The sequence below is a fragment of the Tachysurus fulvidraco genome, chromosome 1 (genome assembly GCF_022655615.1).
Source record: "Tachysurus fulvidraco isolate hzauxx_2018 chromosome 1, HZAU_PFXX_2.0, whole genome shotgun sequence".
NCBI lineage: Eukaryota > Metazoa > Chordata > Actinopteri > Siluriformes > Bagridae > Tachysurus > Tachysurus fulvidraco.
Window position 1 is genome coordinate 2272414 of NC_062518.1, and position 20000 is coordinate 2292413.

The window sequence follows — 20000 nt, forward strand, 5'->3', positions numbered from 1 at the left end:
GAACAGCAGTAAGGAACGAATCACTCATTTTCCCCTATGAATCGTTTCCCATCGTGAAAATATTTCAAAAGAAATAAATCGATATCAAATCAATTTTTTTGAGCTAAACATGTCAATAATGTAAGTAAAAATGTAGCTAAACGAATTAAAGTCCTTTTAGTAGTACATTTAATGCTGTGTTGTGTGTATTACGGAGGATCGAATGGCCGAATCGAATAGCCAATGAATCGAATCTACTCATTTGATTCCTTCGTGAGGTGAACATGATCCGCTCTGACGAGTGTCATTTTCTTTTATTAAACCGAACCCCTTGGTTCACGTGTTGCACCATAATCACCGACTGCTGAAGTTTTTGCTCCCTGGAGAGTCTTGCAGTAGATATTAGCATTTATGTAAATCAAGTGCGTTCGGTTTACGTGATCCACATCGTCGTGGGTTTGTTTTATTCTACTGTTTTAATAAAACTGCACGTTCTTCCCTCGGTTCCTTTCCGTTTCCACAGGATTTCACCTGAATCGTCAGTTGACGTTTCGAGCTCATTGCTGTATTTATACACTATACGATCGATACCGCAAATAGTTATAGAAGCGTAAATAAGGATTCGTGACAGGTTGCCCGTGTAGGACGTCAGGACAAAGCCGACACACTGACCGAGCCGATGAAATCGATCAGCTCTGTAAACACAGCCTCCTGAGTCCTGAATTGTCCTCGTTATTAAGCAGAAGAGAGACGCTGTGGGTTTAATGGCTCTTTTTATAAAGCGGCGGTTCTTCAGCCGAGATCTCGACGGACTTTCTGTCCTCAGATACTTCATCATGAGACACTTGAACATCTCGATCAAACTTTTCGTGTTTTGAACGAGTTCGTTACCGATGACCGAGACGAGGCTTAAAAAAAACAGACTCAAGGTTTTTTTTTTTCCCCTTACATTCAATAATAAGTTGCTTCACTGTACATTCTGTAAAAATGGTTATTAGGTGCCACAAAATTTTCCCTGGACAGAATTTGCATACTGAAATGCGATTGGCTCTTGTGTTTTATGACATCATAACACATCTATCAGCATTTTCAGTGTTCTTTCACTTTCCTGCTTTCCAAATTCCGATGAATTTTCTAACAGTATTTAATAAAGCTTTCTGTATGACATCGTTTGGCAAATTCTTCGTAAAATTATTACATTTTTGTTTTCATTGGCGTAATAAAAAACGATTAACATTCGTAGGCATTTAAATATCAATAAGAGATAAAATTACAGGGGTCACATGAGATTTATGAGCCCTCACTAAGCAGAGACCTCTTGTAATAAAAGAATTTCGGCTTTCTTGGCCCGTGCAGCACTCGGACACGAACGAAAGCCGTGTCCCATGGAAAGACGTGTTGAATCCGTGAGCCTCTGCCTCGTCACGGCTAGTTACATTTAGACACGCTAGTTATATTTTGTTGTATCTTACTGCACGTGTGAGGGAAAAGACCTCAATGTGAAACATCTAGACATAACGTCTATAAAACATCTGTTTTAGCCCCCGATGTTAAAGCCTAATTTGTTATATCCGCCGTATTAAACATAAAAGAAATATCTAAATAATTTCAAAGCAGTTCTGTTTTTTTTTTTCCAGGTCACGTGTAAGCTTCTGTTCAGACCTGATATTCTCCTCTCATTCATTCGTTCATCCAGATGTGGATTTTTAGCCTTTTGAATGTATAATTATCGTACAGTGTCGGACTAGCGAGAATAAGTTTGACCTTTTTACTGTCCTTCTGATTGTTGTGTCGTGTTCAGATTGTTCTGGCAGGAGTCTTGGAGCAGGTGGTGAACTGCAGAGATTCTCTGGCTCAGGAGTACCTCATGGAGTGTATTATACAGGTAGAGAACATTAGCACACAACACCACACACTTTGGATGCCTCCTTTCACTCTGATGTCTCGTTTTTTTTCCCGTCGCCTCAAGCTCTCTAATTGCTTCGCGCTCGACCGCACTGCAGCCTCACGCCGGGCTTTTTACAATTCAGACACACAGGCGTACAAAGAGCTTTTGTGTTTAAGTGGTTAAAGCAAACAAGTTGTGTGTGTATGTGTGTGTATGTGTGTGTGTGTGTGTGTGTGTATATGTGTATATATGTGTGTGTGTGTGTGTGTGTGTGTACAGGCTTATGTAACCCGACTGCCTTTCTTTTTCTCCACAGGTCTTTCCAGACGAGTTCCACCTCCAGACCCTGAACCCGTTTCTCCGAGCGTGTGCAGAGCTCCACCAACACGTCAATGTCAAGAACATCATCATAGCTCTAATTGACAGGTCTCTCTCTCTCTCTCACACACACACTCACTCACACACACACACACTCGCTCTGCTTCACACAGGTGTTATTACCATGTCCTACAGGCTGTCATTATTTTATTGTTGTTTACCGTCTCCCTACCTCTCTGCAGGTTGGCTCTGTTTGCTCACAGAGAAGATGGACCTGGAATCCCAGCTGAAATCAAACTCTTTGATATTTTCTCTCAGCAAGTGGCCACAGTCATCCAGGTACTTCATTTATCTCCCGTACGGAAAGGATCGGCAATAAAAAAAAAAAAAAAAAAAGACTCATTACTGTAATGACACGTGCGTGCGTGTGCGTTTGTGCGCGCGTGTGTGTACGCTTGTGTTTACGTGTGTGTGTGTGTTTCAGTCTCGTCAGGACATGCCGTCAGAGGACGTGGTGTCTCTGCAAGTGTCCCTCATAAACCTGGCTATGAAGTGCTACCCCGATCGTGTCGATTACGTAGACAAGGTTCTGGAGAGCACCGTGGAGATCTTCAACAAGCTCAACCTGGAACAGTGAGTGGAACAGTGGACTCGCTCATTCCAGACGAGCTCTAACGCCTAGAAAATAAGCACAAAGGATCTTCTGCTTTGTTGTCCACGATAAACAAGGAATCAATTCACTTTGATTTTTTTTTTTTCCACTCCCTAGCTGTACAAGTGGTGTAACATCACACAACACTGAGAGAACGATTTGGCACAATCGACACTGGAACATTGTCCAAATAATAATTCGAAAGGTTTGCGAAGCATTAACACGATCAGAGGTGTCGAAGTTTCTTATCGTATAATAATGTTGTCTGTAAATCACTCTCTTCATTTATTATTAAAACAAAGCCAGCAATGAAGGAAAACTGTCATTGCAAATTTATTTAAAAAAAACAAAAACCCAAACACCCAAATTGCACTAAAACTCTTTAAAAAATAAATAAATAAATAGAATAGAATAGAATTGTTGGTTTATAGTCAAGAGTAAAAAAAAAAACTTGTGCATAAGCTTAGCGCTGTCCTGACAAAAAATAGTTTCATTCTTTATCCCGTTATTGTTGACAAATGTAGTGTAAAATGTGCTTCGCTAATTTCGCACGGCTTCGTAGCTACCACGTAAACAATGCTAAGCAGCTTTCGTTTCATGTTTGTGCAACTTTTATGCTAATTTAAATTCGAATGCTAATGTTAAAAAATGTTTTAAACGGGAAATTAAAAAAAATCGCACTTTTTTAATCCTTATCTGACAATGCCGCGTGTGTTTGTAGGAAAGGGGCGGGGCTTCCTGGCGACTCCGTTTAACACGGCCGTATTCAAACCGATCCACGTTCCGTTTTTAGCATGAGATTTTTTTTAAGCGATTACTCACTCTAGCGTATTCTGGTGTTAATGTGGGAAAAAAATCCATCACTGGAGACGGTGTGGAAGCCGTCAAACCCCCGCACGATTAACCCGTGAACTGTGAATCACGTCTATTGTACTTACACTAATAAATAATCCTGAGGGCATTTTTATTTTGGGCTAAAAATATCTTGATGCTAATCGTTACTTGCTGTTGCATTTACGCCGTCAGACTTTTTTCCTTTCCAGGCAGGTTATATAACGAGGAGAGGGAAAAAAAAATACCCTGAGACTTCATTGTGAGGGTGAGAGCTTTGTGTTGCCCAGCCGGGGTTTTTTTGTTTTTTTTTTAAAAGAAAAGCCTCTCCTTTAATTACAGTCAGAGAGGTTCACTCCCCACACGGACGCCGCCGGGCTGAAGGTCACCTCCGATTTCTTTTTTTTTTGTTGCTGTTTTTGGGGGGGGTTTTTTTCCTTTGCTTGTATCTTCCTTTTTTTTTTTTTTTTTTTTTTTTTTTTAGAGGCAGCTTCAGAAATGTCACACGCTTTCAAAAGTACAGCAGCGTTCCCTTTTTATGCAGTCATTGTTACCGCCATGCTTTTTAAAATTTAAAAGCAGACGCAGCGGAGAGTGGCGGCTCAGAATCGTGCGCCGCTAAGCGACCGCCACTTTGACAGGTTCTTATTTTAGTTCTTCAGAATTCAGACAGAATTGAAACACTGAAACCGCATTCGACCGACAGAGGCTTTTATGCTTAACTAAGAAGTAATGTCAAAATGTATTGCTAGCTAACGATAACAACGGCACGCTAACAACGGTTCCGCACGCTCTTGTGTAAGGAACCGGGCGGTCGGGGCTTAAAACACGTTCTCTGTCTCGTGTAGTTTGGTGGCTGTCGCATATTGAACTGGTCTTGAGCTGGAAGTAGCTCGGTCTAAAAAGTGCCTCTTTTTTTTTGTGTTCAGCGTGAAGGTCATTAACGCGTTCTGCTAATCTGTGTGTTGTCGTGCAGCATCGCGACGAGCAGCGCCGTATCCAAGGAGCTCACCAGGCTGCTGAAGATTCCTGTGGATACCTACAACAACATCCTGACGGTCCTGCAGCTCAAACACTTCCCGCCGCTCTTCGAGTACTTCGATTACGAGTCACGCAAGAGCATGAGTTGCTACGTGCTCAGCAACACGCTGGACTACAACACCACCATATTGGGTCAGGAGCAGGTACGCAGACGGGAACACGCCCTTAGCTTCGCCCTTAGCTGCAGTTTTATGATCGATTCCTTCCACAGAGGTCACGTTGTAGGTGTACAATTACTGACACTCCCTGTACAGAGTCCACCATCGAATCGAGCAGGTGATGTTTGGATGCAGGGTTGAGAAACTAAACACAGTGCCGAGTTCACACACACTTTATAAACACACACATGGAAGTGCACCCAAATCACCTGAACATGAGCACTGAAGTGTTTACAGAAGAATTCATTCCATATTTATATTAATAACTAGACGTGAGTTTTACATACTAAGGTAGGTTTATCTGTTAATCGGTGCAAATCTTCAGGAGTTTCTGCAGCGCTGTGTGTTTCCCTTTGGCTCGGTAGAGCAGAGTGTTCGAGAACCTTCACGTCACCGAGTGCACACACGTCTCAGGAAGACTCTCTGGTACTCGCTCTTCCTGACAGGGAGTTATTGATTTGTAAACTGAGTTTTTGTGAATTTGGAGGAACTTTTCCACCAGCTCATGTTATCAGCTTCTGCTCTGTCTTCACACTGAGCTCTTTATAACTGATTATTACACACAGGTATACAGAGTGCTGTTGAGTTTTAATATGTGCTCTCTCTCTCTCTCTAACTCTCTCTCTCTCTCTAACTCTCTCACTCGCGCACTCTCTCGCTCTCTCTCACTCGCGCACTCTCTCGCTCTCTCTCACTCGCGCACTCTCTCGCTCTCTCTCACTCGCGCACTCTCTCGCTCTCTCTCACTCGCGCACTCTCTCGCTCTCTCTCACTCGCGCACTCTCTCGCTCTCTCTCACTCGCGCACTCTCTCGCTCTCTCTCACTCGCGCTCTCTCTCACTCTCGCTCTCACTCGCGCGCTCTCTCACTCGCGCGCTCTCTCGCTCTCTCACTTGCGCACTATCTCTCTCTCTCTCTCTTTCACTCTGTTTCTTTTATTAAGGACTCGTCATTGTTTTTTTTTCTTTTTAAATGTATGTTCCCAAACACGCAGTGACTCGGTTGGAGTGTTAGCAGGGGGAGAAGCGTTTAAAGTAGTTTGTTCTAGATGAAGTGGCTCGATAATGAAAATGCTATAATTGAGTTAACAGGAAAAAAAAGGTGAAAAAAAAAGTTCTTGGTTTTGTTTCATTTGCTTTTCGTGTAGAATTCAGCCGAGCATGTGATGATCTTGTCAACGTGGTTATTAAAGTTTATTACCTGCGATGTGTTTATCAGAGCGGTTTCACTGAGCGACAGCATGCATTTGCTCCCTGTGGACCACATTATAGAGGTTATTAGGATGTCATTAGGACTTCTGTCTGTCTCTCTTTCTCTTAGTTTTTCTTCTAGGTTGTCTTTCTGCATCTTTTTAGGTCTCTCATTAACTCACTACGTGTGTGTGTGTGGTGTGTTAAAGCTTTTCATTTGGATGCGTATTTCATGGTGTCTTTCTCTTTGTACCTGTCTGTCTGCCTGTGTCTCGTTTATCTGTCTCCATTCTGTCAATTTGCTTCTATCTCCTTTTTCATTCCTGTCTTCTCATTCTCTCTCTCTCTCTCTCTCTCTCTCTCTCTCTCTCTCTCTCTCTCTCTCTCTCTCTCTCAATGCTGTTTGTGTGTTTTTCTTTGCAGGTGGACGCAACCCTGAACCTGGTGTCCACACTGATCCAGGATCAGCCAGATCAGCCTGCTGAGGATCCCGACCCGGAGGACTTCGCAGAGGAGCAGAGTTTAGTGGGTCGCTTCATCCACCTGTTACATTCAGACGATCCGGACCAACAGTACCTGGTGTGTAGTACTCCCCCTATACACCTATACATCAGTACAGTACCTGGTGTGTAGTACTCCCCCTATACACCTATACATCAGTACAGTACCTGGTGTGTAGTACTCCCCCTATACACCTATACATCAGTACAGTACCTGGTGTGTAGTACTCCCCCTATACACCTATACATCAGTACAGTACCTGGTGTGTAGTACTCCCCCTATACACCTATACATCAGTACAGTACCTGGTGTGTAGTACTCCCCCTATACACCTATACATCAGTACAGTACCTGGTGTGTAGTACTCCCCCTATACACCTATACATCAGTACAGTACCTGGTGTGTAGTACTCCCCATCTCTCTCTCTCTCTCTCTCTCTCTCCCCCCCTTTCCCCCCTCTCCCCCCCTCTCTCTACACATCATGTATGCCGTTCTAACAGAACGCTCCAAATTGTCCTAATGAGTCTCTAATGAATATGGAATCTGTTGCACCTACAGAAGACGTCTCGCTGTTATGGAGCAATGAATTATTCAAACACATCCTACAGTTTCTCATCCTAATTCATACCTCCTACAGATATTAAACACAGCCAGGAAGCACTTCGGAGCCGGGGGTAATCAGAGGATCCGCTACACGCTGCCCCCACTGGTGTTCGCCGCCTATCAGCTGGCCTTTCGCTACAAAGAAAACGCCTCCTCGGTACACGCACACACACGCACACACACACACACACACACACACACACACACACACACACGGACCAGTGACCACTCATCCTTATCAGCTCAGTGTGGTGTTATTGTAGGTGGGGCTACAGGACAGACCTGAGATCAGTCAGACACTTTCATTAAGAGAAACACACATTACACTGATTTTATTTAGCAGATTAATTCATGTATAACATTTTTCTTCTATATTAATGCATTTTGTCACATTTTTTTCTTGGATACTCTCATCTTTTCCCTCTTTCTGTCGTTCTTCCTTTTTCTTTCGTTCTTTCATTTTTTCTTTCTCATTTCTTTCTTTCTTTCTTTCTTTTTCATTTTTTTGTTTGTCTTTCTTTCCTTCCTTCCTTCCCATTTTGTTCGTTCTTTCTTTCTTTCTTTTAATGGATGGATGAAACTGATGTCTTTGCCTTCTTTTTGCTTTTTGCCTCATTCTCCTTCTCTATTTCCTCTTTTTATTTTTTCTTTCCCCCCCTGCCTTTCTACATGGACGGAGGGATGAACTGAATGGATGTTTTCTTATTCACCCTCAATTGTTCATTCTATCTCCTCCTTCCTTTCCTCGCTCCTTCCTTCATGAATGGGTTTAACAGATTCACACTTTTCCCCCTCATCCTTTTTTTTTTCTTTTTTCTCCCATCCAGCTGCATTCAGAAAAAAATATTTCCTCTAGTTGCCAATCATTGGATCTTTAGACCCCCCCCCCCCCCAAACAGATCAGACGTTTCTACTGATGAGAGTAAAATTCAGCCCCAGTCCTGAATTCTGCGACCAATAAGTGAACGACTTTATACACGCGTCGGTGACTTGTGATGTCATAATAAAAATTTATAACGAATTGAAAATAGACTCTATGACTAAGTTTGCGTCCCCTGCATGTAGTGAGACGCTCTGAGTTGTTCAGCCGGATCTGTGCTTGCGTGCGATTGACGTCACTAGATGTTTGTCGTGAGTCTGTTTTTTTTTTTTATATATTTTTTCCCAGAGAATAAAAATTCCCATGTTGTTGTGGTGTATGGAGATGAAATGGCAGAGTAACACATCATAAAGTCGCCTGTGTGTGTTCTGGGCTTCCTGTTCCTCTTGCCTCAGGCGTTCACCTCAGGAGACGGCAGACGTAGTCACCGACTGCCTAACAATGAGCCAGCGATTAGACCAGAAAGCGTTTTAGAAATGTCATCAGCCCTGATCATGTGATGAAATTTTCCTCTTGTCTTGTCTCATCTCCTGATTTGTAGTCATCAGAAGAGCTGATTTTATTTATTTATTTATTTATTTTTTGAGGTTGTTTTTTGAATCATTATGGGTTTTTTTTTTTTTTTTTTTTTCCCCATCACATTTAGCTCAGCTCAACCCCACTCGCATGACTCATCACTTCTCTGAATCAGTCGTCTTCTCTCTTTTTTCTTTATGTCCTCTCCGCTGCAGGACGATAAGTGGGAGAAGAAGTGCCAGAAGATCTTCTCCTTCGCCCATCAGACCATCAGCGCTCTGATCAAGGCCGAGCTGGCCGAGCTGCCTCTGCGTCTCTTCCTGCAGGGGGCGCTCGCTGCCGGGGAGATCGGCTTCGAGAACCATGAGACCGTCGCCTACGAGTTCATGTCCCAGGTACGGCGGCGGCATCTGAGCCGTGTCTTTGAGAGGGGGTGGGGGTGGGATGGTCAGAGTAATGACGCAAGAGCGGCTCACGGTGAGACACTCGGCGACGGGAGAATGTGAAACGTAGACACGAGACACGAGTGTACTGGCCTCACTCAGCAGTGGGGGAAATTCCTGAGGGAAAAAAACACATTTGAAAGAAATTTTTCAGCCTAGAGCTGAGTGTTGCACCTGAATGTTCTTATTAGTCTTCGAGAACATCTGTCTGTCTCTCTGCCTGTCTGTGTGTGTGTCTGTGTGTGTGTGTGTCTGTGTGTGTGTCTGTGTGTGTGTCTGTGTGTGTGTCTGTGTGTGTGTCTGTGTGTGTGTCTGTGTGTGTGTCTGTGTGTGTGTCTGTGTGTGTGTCTGTGTGTGTGTGTCTGTGTGTGTGTGTCTGTGTGTGTGTGTCTGTGTGTGTGTCTGTGTGTGTGTCTGTGTGTGTGTCTGTGTGTGTGTCTGTGTGTGTGTCTGTGTGTGTGTCTGTGTCTGTGTCTCTGTGTGTCTGTGTCTGTGTGTGTCTGTGTGTCTGTGTGTGTGTGTGTGTGTGTCTGTGTGTGTGTGTGTGTGTGTCTGTGTGTGTGTGTGTGTCTGTGTGTGTGTGTCTGTCTGTCTGTGTGTGTCTGGGTGTGTGTCTGTCTGTGTGTGTCTGGGTGTGTGTCTGTCTGTGTGTGTCTGGGTGTGTGTCTGTCTGTGTGTCTCTGGGTGTGTGTCTGTCTGTGTGTCTCTGGGTGTGTGTCTGTCTGTGTGTCTCTGGGTGTGTGTGTCTCTTCTGCATGAATTTCTGTCTGTCTACATGTATATGTTCATTTCTCTCTGGTTTTATCTCCATCTTCCTCTATTTTGCATCCCATTCATTTTTGCTCGGTCATTGCCTCTGTCTCACTGTCAATTGGTCTTCCTCCCCCTCTCTCTCTCTCTTTCTCTCTCTCTCTCTCTCTCTCTCTCTCTCTCTCTACCCCCACCCCCCACCCCCAGGCGTTCTCTCTGTATGAGGATGAGATCAGTGACTCTAAAGCCCAGCTCGCAGCCATCACGCTGATCATCGGCACGTTCGAGCGCATGCGCTGTTTCAGTGAGGAGAACCACGAGCCTTTGAGAACCCAGTGTGCTCTTGCTGCCTCCAAACTGCTGAAGAAACCCGACCAGTGCCGTGCGGTCAGCATCTGCGCTCATCTCTTCTGGTCCGGACGCAACGTCGACAAGAACGGAGACGAGGTGGGTGGAGCCTGAGCAGAGCGACTGCCGCCGTGTCTCAGAGCGGCTACTCTGTATACGATTAATGAACACGTCATAAAGCAGTCTGATATAAAGATAGTAAATATTGTGATGATGCTTTTGATTATACACAACGTTAAAAAAAAAAGAGAGAGATATGTATATAAGTAATTCGCTGTGATTGGCTGAAATGACCCTCCAGTAAAGGGGAGATGTGGGTTACCATGACTACAACCCATCCCGGACCTCCTGTTCCTACTGCAGCCTTTTCTAAATAGACAACGTTATTGTAAACCTGCACTACTCTCCGAGCTGCTGTTCGAGAACACGGATGAATACGTCCTGACCGATCCTGAAGTAGTCCTGAAAAGAAGTGCAAAGCACAGATCACTATTACAGTTCTGTCCCAAATCGGATACGCTCACACACTGTTCCTTGTTGTGTATATAAATAACGTGAGTCGTGAGTTCATACTGAAAACTTCAAGAAGAAGAAGAAGTGCAGATCAAGAACCTGAAGCATTCACTTGGGGCCTTTTTACACCCGGTCACTTCGTGTGTTCTCTCTGATCCAATAGCTATCTGATTTGTTAAAACTGTACCATTTACATCAGGCCACATAAACGCGTCTCGGCGAATCGGATATCGATCCGATCTTTCTACTCCCGCCCAAAATGCTAATATATTTGACCTCATTTCCGGGGTGATTGAAACAGAACACATTTTGGTGTACGTGGTTTTCAGAACGCGATCAAAAAGAAGACGAAAAACTGTTTATGACGTTTATGCTACAAAAACAGCGTTTACTGTTTGCTGCGTTTTCGCTGGCGGCAGCAGCGCGTTTTAAGCCCCGACGAGACGCCTGGGTGAAAGATCACCTGCGAGTGACGTCCTTCCGTTTGGGAGGAGTTTAGCGCTGATGTACGTGGCTCGAACAACCACATTCATTTACACCTGTCCAGTTTCATCTGAAACGCGTCCCAGACCTCCTCCTGAAGGGGTTTGTACCATCGGGTTTATATCCGTCTCCAAAACGTTTCTGAGGACATTTAGACCTGGTCTTTTTGCCGTCGGATAGATATCGGATCACAGAAAACACACAGGAAGTGACCGGGTGTAAAAAGCCCCTTATTCAGCCGAAAAAAACCACAAGTGTGCGACGTGGAACACTTGTTTATGTAGAGGATGAGGGGTGTGGCTACCAGGGACGACCAGGCACCGACGCTGGAGGAGAAAATGATCATTTTTCAAGACAGCACTTTGATGGATTCTCTTAAAGTAGCTTAAATCACGTGATTTATCTCTCAACATTTAAAAAATTGACAGTATTTATAAGAATACTAAAGCAAGTGCTGAATGACTTGTACTTCTGTTTAGTAAAGACGTTTGCGTTCGATCAAACACTAGACGCTAGAGTACTGTACGTCGAGCCATCAGAGGGCAGTGTGATGGATTATTAAACTTTGGATTATATTGAATAGCTGCTCCTGTGGAGGTTGTTCTTCTGCTCAACACTGTAAGATCTTGATTGTTTACTGTTTAAAAAAATCCAGGTATTGGGCAATCCAGACGAGTCGAGACACAGGTAGCGATGTCGAGAAATGAAACCGCGAGCAGAAATAAAATGTTTGATTATGAGTAATAATGATGATGATGGTGTGCTGTGGATGTGTTTGAAGCTCTTTGAAAAGATCAGTGCTCCTCAGATTAGGGTCTCATCTTTACAGCACTACTACTGCTACATGTTTACCCAGAGGCACTGACAAAATCAGGGTGTAATTAGGAGTCGTTTGTTTATTTATGCGGAGGTGTGAATGGAGGAAAATGCGCTATGGGATGAAGCACTAATTAAAGCTAAAAACAGTGAAATAACACACGTGAACGTCGCTCAGAGATTTATTACAGACATGCTAGATTATAAAACGATGGCGGACATGACGATTTCTCACCGGTTTAAGATTCCGATCGTCTCTACTACATTTCATTCGAAAAAGTCTCTATTCTACATTTTATCCTGCTGCGAAAATAACCGTCGGCGTTGACACAGGGTTTAAAGGTGGGGTCTCCTATTTTTGAAAGCCAACGTCGGCGTTCGAAAGCACCAAAACAAACACGCCCCTAACCCAAACGGGTCCCACCCCTGTATCGATAGCTCCGCCCACACATACATACGTAACCCGGGCGACTAACGGAAAGAAATGTGTCTTTATCATAGCTGAAGGGAAGAACAATACGATTGTAGATAAACAAACAAGCAAAAATGCCACACAAGCATAATGATGTAAAGGACAAAGGCATATATTAGTTCTGTGTAACAAAGCAAAACCAACGTTACTCACCTATCAAGAAGGAAAAAAGCGCCTCGGCGTCTTAAGTAAAGCAGTGTGAAAGCTCTAACTACACAAACCCAGGATTCAGTGTTAACCCGGGTGAAGTAGGAGCAGTGTGAATCCTCTAACTACACAAACCCAGGATTCAGTCTTAACCCAGGTGAAGTATGAGCAGTGTGAAACCTCTAACTACACAAACCCAGGATTTAGTGTTAACCCAGGTGAAGTAGGAGCAGTGTGAATCCTCTAACTACAGAATCCCAGTATTCAGTGGTCTGTTTAGAGTTAAATTGTTCGTCCAAATATGAATTTAATCTCCGTTTGATAGAAAAGGTAAAGAATAATCCTGTGAGTTTCTAGAGCAGGTACGGCATATTAACACAAAGATGAGTGTCGGAAATCTCTCACTCTCTCTCTCTCTCTCAGCTCGGTGCCGTCTGTGTAATCCGATTTGATTCGATTAATCTTTTAGGTGTCGAAGCGAAGTCGTCGCTCGCTGCACAGGTTTCATCCCATCACGCGTTTTCTTTGTTCATTTGCATCTGCTAACATTCAGGAAGCTAGCACTAATCGAGCAGATACGGCACAGCGGTGTAGCGCCAGGAGAAATGACCTTCAGAAATACCCTCCGGCACAATAACACACCGGTGCACTTAATCGAGAAGAAGCACTTAACATTTTTAAAGAGTCCTGAGTGTTTACAGACTTTTGTTCCTTGAGATTTAGAGATTTTACCGATTAATACGAAGTCACCGAGGTGGACGATTTCGCTGCAACGCAAAAGTCGTATTCACTCTTCACAAGGAGGTGGGATCGTATCTCGTACACTACGGCGGTGAGTACGTTGTAGCCCACTTGAGATATTCAGCACAACATGAAGACTCATTTCTGTCATTCGATTCAGAGGTCACTTATCGGACACAAAACGACTTTAAACAGAACATCTGAGCGAAAGAAGCCGCAGGATATTCGAGCTCTGGAGAATCTGATGGTGATGAAGATACAGTGTTTATCTAAAGGCAGCAGAATACAGAGCTCATGGAGCTGAATCTCAGTACAGCAGGACACAGGAACTGAAGCAGTGAGGAGATGTCTGGGGAAACCAACGGGTGGAGAAAGACGTTCGGAATTGCATCGGGTCGAGAAAATCTCCCATCTGAAGCAGCTTTGTGTCACACATGCTTGTGCACACAGAACATAAAGGACAGTCCGGCGCGACGCCACATTGCTCCTGTCATTTCCTGGTACACAATGTTCTGTTCTGAACAAAATGACCCCTTTCTTTAAAGGTTCACAGAGACCCAGTTAATGTGCTGAACTTCAGTGGAAACGTAGGGGCATGTAACCATTAAGCAGCAAACGGAGGTCTTCTGCTTTGTGTCTACACACAACACTACACACTGCACTACACTACACTACACTACACTACACTACACTACACTGCACAGTCCTACGCAACACTACACACAACACACTGCACTATACAACACAACACTGCACAGTCCTACGCAACACTACACACAACACTGCACTACACAACACTACACTACACATCCTTACACAGCATTACACAACACTGCACTGCACTACACATCACTACACACAACACAGCCCTACACATCACTACACACAACACAGCCCTACACATCACTACACACAACACTGCACTACACTGCACAGCACTACACACAGCCCTACACACAACACACAGCCCTACACAACACTACACTACACACAACACTACACACATCACTGCACTGCACTACACAGCCGTACACACAGCCCTACACACTACACTGCACAGCCCAACACAGCACTACACACAGCACTACACACAACACACAGCCCTACACAACACTGCACTACACAGCACAGCACTACACACAGCCCTACACATCACTACACACAACACACAGCCCTACACATCACTACACACAACACACAGCCCTACACAGCACTACACTACACTACAAAGCCCTACACATCACTACACACAACACACAGCCCTACACAACACAACACTACACACTGCACTGCACTACACACACTATACACAGCACTGCACTGCACTACACACAACACCACACAGCCCCACACTACACACAGCCCCACACTACACACAGCCCCACACTACATTGCACTACACAACACTACACTACATTAAACACAACACTACACACAACACTGCACTACACTACACACAGCCCCACACTACACTACATTAAACACAACACTACACACAACACTGCACTGTACTACACACAGCCCCACACTACACTACATTAAACACAACACTACACACAACACTGCACTACACTACACACAGCCCCACACTACACTACATTAAACACAACACTACACACAACACTGCACTGTACTACACACAGCCCCACACTACACTACATTAAACACAACACTACACACAACACTGCACTACACACAGCCCCACACTACACTACATTAAACACAACACTACACACAGCCCCACACTACATTAAACACAACACTACACACAACACTGCACTACACACAGCCCCACACTACACACAGCCCCACACTACACTACATTAAACACACTACACACAACACTGCACTACACACAGCCCCACACTACACTACATTAAACACAACACTACACACAGCCCCACACTACATTAAACACAACACTACACACAACACTGCACTACACACAGCCCCACACTACACACAGCCCCACACTACACTACATTAAACACACTACACACAACACTGCACTACACACAGCCCCACACTACACTACATTAAACACAACACTACACACAGCCCCACACTACACACAGCCCCACACTACACACAGCCCCACACTACACACAGCCCCACACTACACACAGCCCCACACTACACTACATTAAACACACTACACACAACACTGCACTACACACAACACTGCACTACACACAGCCCCACACTACACTACATTAAACACAACACTACACACAACACTGCACTGCACTACACTACACACAGCCCCACACTACACTACATTAAACACAACACTACACACAGCCCCACACTACACTACATTAAACACAACACTACACACAGCCCCACACTACACACAGCCCCACACTACACACAGCCCCACACTACACACAGCCCCACACTACACACAGCCCCACACTACACACAGCCCCACACTACACACAGCCCCACACACAACACTGCACTGTACTACACACAGCCCCACACTACACTACATTAAACACAACACTACACACAACACTGCACTGCACTACACACAGCCCCACACTACACTACATTAAACACAACACTACACACAGCCCCACACTACATTAAACACAACACTACACACAACACTGCACTACACACAGCCCCACACTACACACAGCCCCACACTACACTACATTAAACACACTACACACAACACTGCACTACACACAGCCCCACACTACACTACATTAAACACAACACTACACACAGCCCCACACTACACTACATTAAACACAACACTACACACAACACTACACACAACACTGCACTGCACTAAACTACACACAGCCCCACACTACACTACATTAAACACAACACTACACACAGCCCCACACTACACACAGCCCCACACTATACTACATTAAACACAACACTACACACAGCCCCGCACTACACACAGCCCCACACTACACTACATTAAACACAACACTACACACAACACAGCCCCACACTACACACAGCCCCACACTACACTACATTAAACACAACACTACACACGACACTACACACAACACTGCACTGCACTACACACAGCCCCACACTACACTACACCACACGCAGCCCTACCCTACACAACACAACAATCTGGTAGTGATGCTGTTGTTGCCCTTAGCGACGGGTTTTAAGTATCTAGAGACAGCTTGTTGCTCAAAGCATCTCTCTCTCCCTCCCTCTCCCTCTCCCTCCCTCCCTCTCTCTCTCTCTCTCTCTCTCTCTCTCTCTCTCTCTCTCTCTCCCCCTCTCTCTCTCTCTCCCCCTCTCTCTCTCACACAGATCCGTGACGGGAAGCGTGTGATGGAATGCTTAAAGAAGGCCCTGAAGATCGCTAACCAGTGCATGGATCCGTCTCTACAAGTGCAGCTCTTCATTGAGATCCTTAACCGTTACGTGTGTTTCTACGAGCGAGAGAACGATGCGGTACGCTCCACTCTTCTGCTCACGACTCTGATGTTTACATTTAATCCCCGTCTTTTTCTTTCCTTCTTCTACACCTAATGAAGCATCACACTAAAGGAATCGTAGCAGTGTTTAGTTTCTCTGTACATTCCTGTAGCTGAACTCGTAAAGGAGCTCCAAACCCAGGAACGAGTTCTTTTCTGTTTCGCTGCTTCATTGTTGATCTGATAAAAATGTTATAAGTATTTAGGAAAACAAGAAGACTGAACTTTTTCATTAGGACTTTATATCAGCTTATTTTTCTCACTTTAGTGTTTTGTGTCCTTGCGCTGCTGCACATTAAACTTCACTGACACCCGATTTATCACCGCTTTATATCCTGCTCCTTCTGTGCTTTTCTTTTAACAAAAAACTATAGATTCTTGCCGACTGAGTGAAAATTTGGTCTAGTGTTTGGTGTGGATGTGTATGTTGTTGTGTGTATGGTTTTGTGTGTATCTTTGTGTTTTTGTGTGTGTATATTTTGTTTTTGTGTGTGTGTGTGTTTGTGTGCATCTTTGTTTGTGTTTTTGTGTGTATGTTTGTTTGTGTGTGTATGGTTTGTATGTGTTTGTGTGTGTTTGCGTTTTTGTGTGTGTGTGTTTTTGTGTGTATCTTTGTTTGTGTTTTTGTGTGTTTGTTTTTTGTGTGTATGTTTGTGTGTATGTTTTGTGTGTGTATGTTTTGTGTGTTTTTGTATGTTTGTGTTTTTGTGTGTGTATATGTTTTGTTTTTGTTTTGTGTGTGTGTATGTTTGTGTGCATGTGCACATTTCCTTTTCAACATTAAATCCATTTCTGCAAAATGATCAAAGAGAACCAGACATATTGAACCAGCATGCGGGCTCACAATCAGTGGTTATTCCTCCATTTATTTATCCAGCAGAGGCGCACACACACACACACACACACACACACACACACACTAGTCTTACAATATGTTCAATAGGATTTAGGTCATATCTGAGATCTCGAAGTCTAGAAATGCACTGAGATGAAAGAAGGGTGTGTCTGTCCGTCTGTGTGTGGGTGTGTCTGTCCGTCTGTGTGTGGGTGTGTCTGTCCCTCTGTGTGTGGGTGTGTCTGTCCGTCTGTGTGTGGGTGTGTCTGTCCGTCTGTGTGTGGGTGTGTCTGTCCGTCTGTGTGTGGGTGTGTCTGTCCGTCTGTGTGTGTGTGTCTGTCCGTCTGTGTGTGGGTGTGTCTGTCCGTCTGTGTGTGGGTGTGTCTGTCCGTCTGTGTGTGGGTGTGTCTGTGTGAGTCTGGTTGTGTCTTTGTGTGTGTTTGTGTGAGTCTGGTTGTGTCTTTGTGTGTGTTTGTGTGAGTCTGGTTGTGTCTTTGTGTGTGTGTGTGTGTGTGTGTGTGTGTACACATATGCATGTAGTGCCCTCCCTCATCCCCCCACACAAACAACAGTAAGCTGAAGATCAGACAGAGATTGATGTTTGTTGAGCTGCTGAGATGTTTATCTTAAAGTTTATTCATTCACACACCGTAATACGTCATAATTTACTATACTGCTGTAACACAGACAACAGACTTCACACCGTGGTTTTTAGCCTAATATTTAGCACGAAAAAGGGCGACATTTAAAGTATCTGGCGATGGATAAATAATAGTGTTTAATTAATAAAAACTTGTCATTGTTATTAAAGCTGTTGATTAAGAGGAATTAGAGTCTTAAGAACAACTACAAGATGGTAAAAATAACTCCACTTTATAACACCACCCTGTTGTTGGTTTTTTTTTTTTGTACCTTAATGTATAGAACTTTGTAGCCAGTGATTAGCGCCCCCTAGGGTCGGGACGGGTATTTGATATATTTTGCAGAAAAGAACTAAACCTCACTCGTGTCCTCTAGCTGATATGAATATGTTTGTATTCTCTGTACACTTTCCTTGCTGGACTGCAGCGCTTGGGAGCAACACGGCGTCTCCCGGAGCACATCACGGTCACCACATCCCATCACACAGCTCTGATTAAAAGGAGAACTCTCTCTCTCTCTCTTCCTGTCCTATCTGGCCCTCGCTCGTGTGCACTCCAGGTGTGCCCAGCTGCAGCCGGCTTCTCATTACCGCCTCATCTCGGCGCTCTCTCGCTCGCAGAAGCAGAACTCTCTCCTGTTGTAATTTAACAGGAGACCACAAGCACATGGTCTCTCTGTGCTTTCATCTCCTAGCATTTCTGCTCACCGGGATTTTTCAGACATGACTTACATTAAGCCTTTTCAAGCCTTTACGAGTCTCTCCGGTGTAAAGAGCTGCAAAACAGATGGATGTTTTCGCGCCCGTCTTCCTCTCGTGCTCTCCGCTTCCTCTTCATTTCATGCAGGAAGGCCGGATTTGTGTATTGTCTGTTAATAAATGTCTCTTTATTCGCTGCTCTGTGGAGCTTCTCTATCTGCGCACTGTATCTAAGCCGAGCAGAAGGTTTACATAAAGTCCTGCTGATCACATCCTGCGAAATAAAACACGTGCTTAGTGGAAAATATTTAAATTCAGGATGAAGTCAGAAACTCAGATTCATCACACATCAGAGTTGTTTATTTCCTTAAAACAGCATGACATTGTTTTACTCCTTTTTGTCTTTATTATGACCTGCCTGCCTATCTGCCTGCCTGCCTATCTGTCTGTCTGTCTGCCTATCTGCCTGCCTGCCTATCTGTCTGCCCCTGTCTGTCTGTCTGTCTGTCTGCCTATCTGTCTGTCTGTCTGCCTATCTGTCTGCCCCTGTCTGTCTGTCTGCCCCTGTCTGTCTGTCTGTCTGTCTGTCTGCCTGTCTGTCTGCCTATATGTCTGTCTGTCTGCCTATCTGCCTGTCTGCCTATCTGTCTGTCTGTCTGCCTATCTGTCTGCGTCTGCCTGTCTGTCTGCCTACCTGTCTGCCTACCTGTCTGTCTGTCTGCCTATCTGCCTGTCTGTCTGTCTGTCTGCCTATCTGTGTCTGCCTGTCTGTCTGCTTGTCTGTCTGACTGTCTGCCTATCTGTCTGCCTGTCTGTCTGCCTCTGTCTGTCTGCCTGTCTGTCTGCCTATCTGTCTGCCTGTCTGTCTGTCTGCCTATCAGTGTGTCTGCTTGTCTGTCTGTCTGTCTGCCTATCAGTGTGTCTGCCTGTCTGTCTGTCAGCATATCTGTCTGTCTGTTTGCCTATCTGTCTGTCTGACTGCCTACCTGTCTCTGTTCATCCATCAACTGTCTTTCATACTGTCTTTTCATACAGTATATCTGTTCTCTGTCTGTCTGTCTGTCTGTCTGTCTGTCTGTCTGTCTGTC

At 44.6% G+C, this 20000-nt stretch overlaps 1 protein-coding gene and 1 long non-coding RNA gene across 2 annotated transcripts in view; one reads left to right on the plus strand and one right to left on the minus strand.

Annotated features, from left to right (window-relative positions):
• The window catches only part of vps35 (VPS35 retromer complex component), a gene marked incomplete in the record, with an annotated part of 29071 nt that overhangs the window by 7680 nt on the left and 1391 nt on the right, over nt 1-20000 (plus strand). Inside the window, 10 exon segments of the mRNA XM_047812950.1 lie at nt 1781-1864; nt 2184-2293; nt 2428-2524; nt 2670-2818; nt 4645-4852; nt 6481-6636; nt 7197-7319; nt 8774-8953; nt 9959-10198; nt 16572-16715. Coding sequence (XP_047668906.1) covers nt 1781-1864; nt 2184-2293; nt 2428-2524; nt 2670-2818; nt 4645-4852; nt 6481-6636; nt 7197-7319; nt 8774-8953; nt 9959-10198; nt 16572-16715 — 1491 coding nt within the window.
• LOC125141117 overlaps nt 9524-20000 on the minus strand; it is an 11041-nt gene continuing 564 nt past the window's right edge. The window contains exon 3 of the long non-coding RNA XR_007140488.1: nt 9524-9571. This is a non-coding gene — a long non-coding RNA (uncharacterized LOC125141117). The remainder of the gene's footprint in view (nt 9572-20000) is intronic.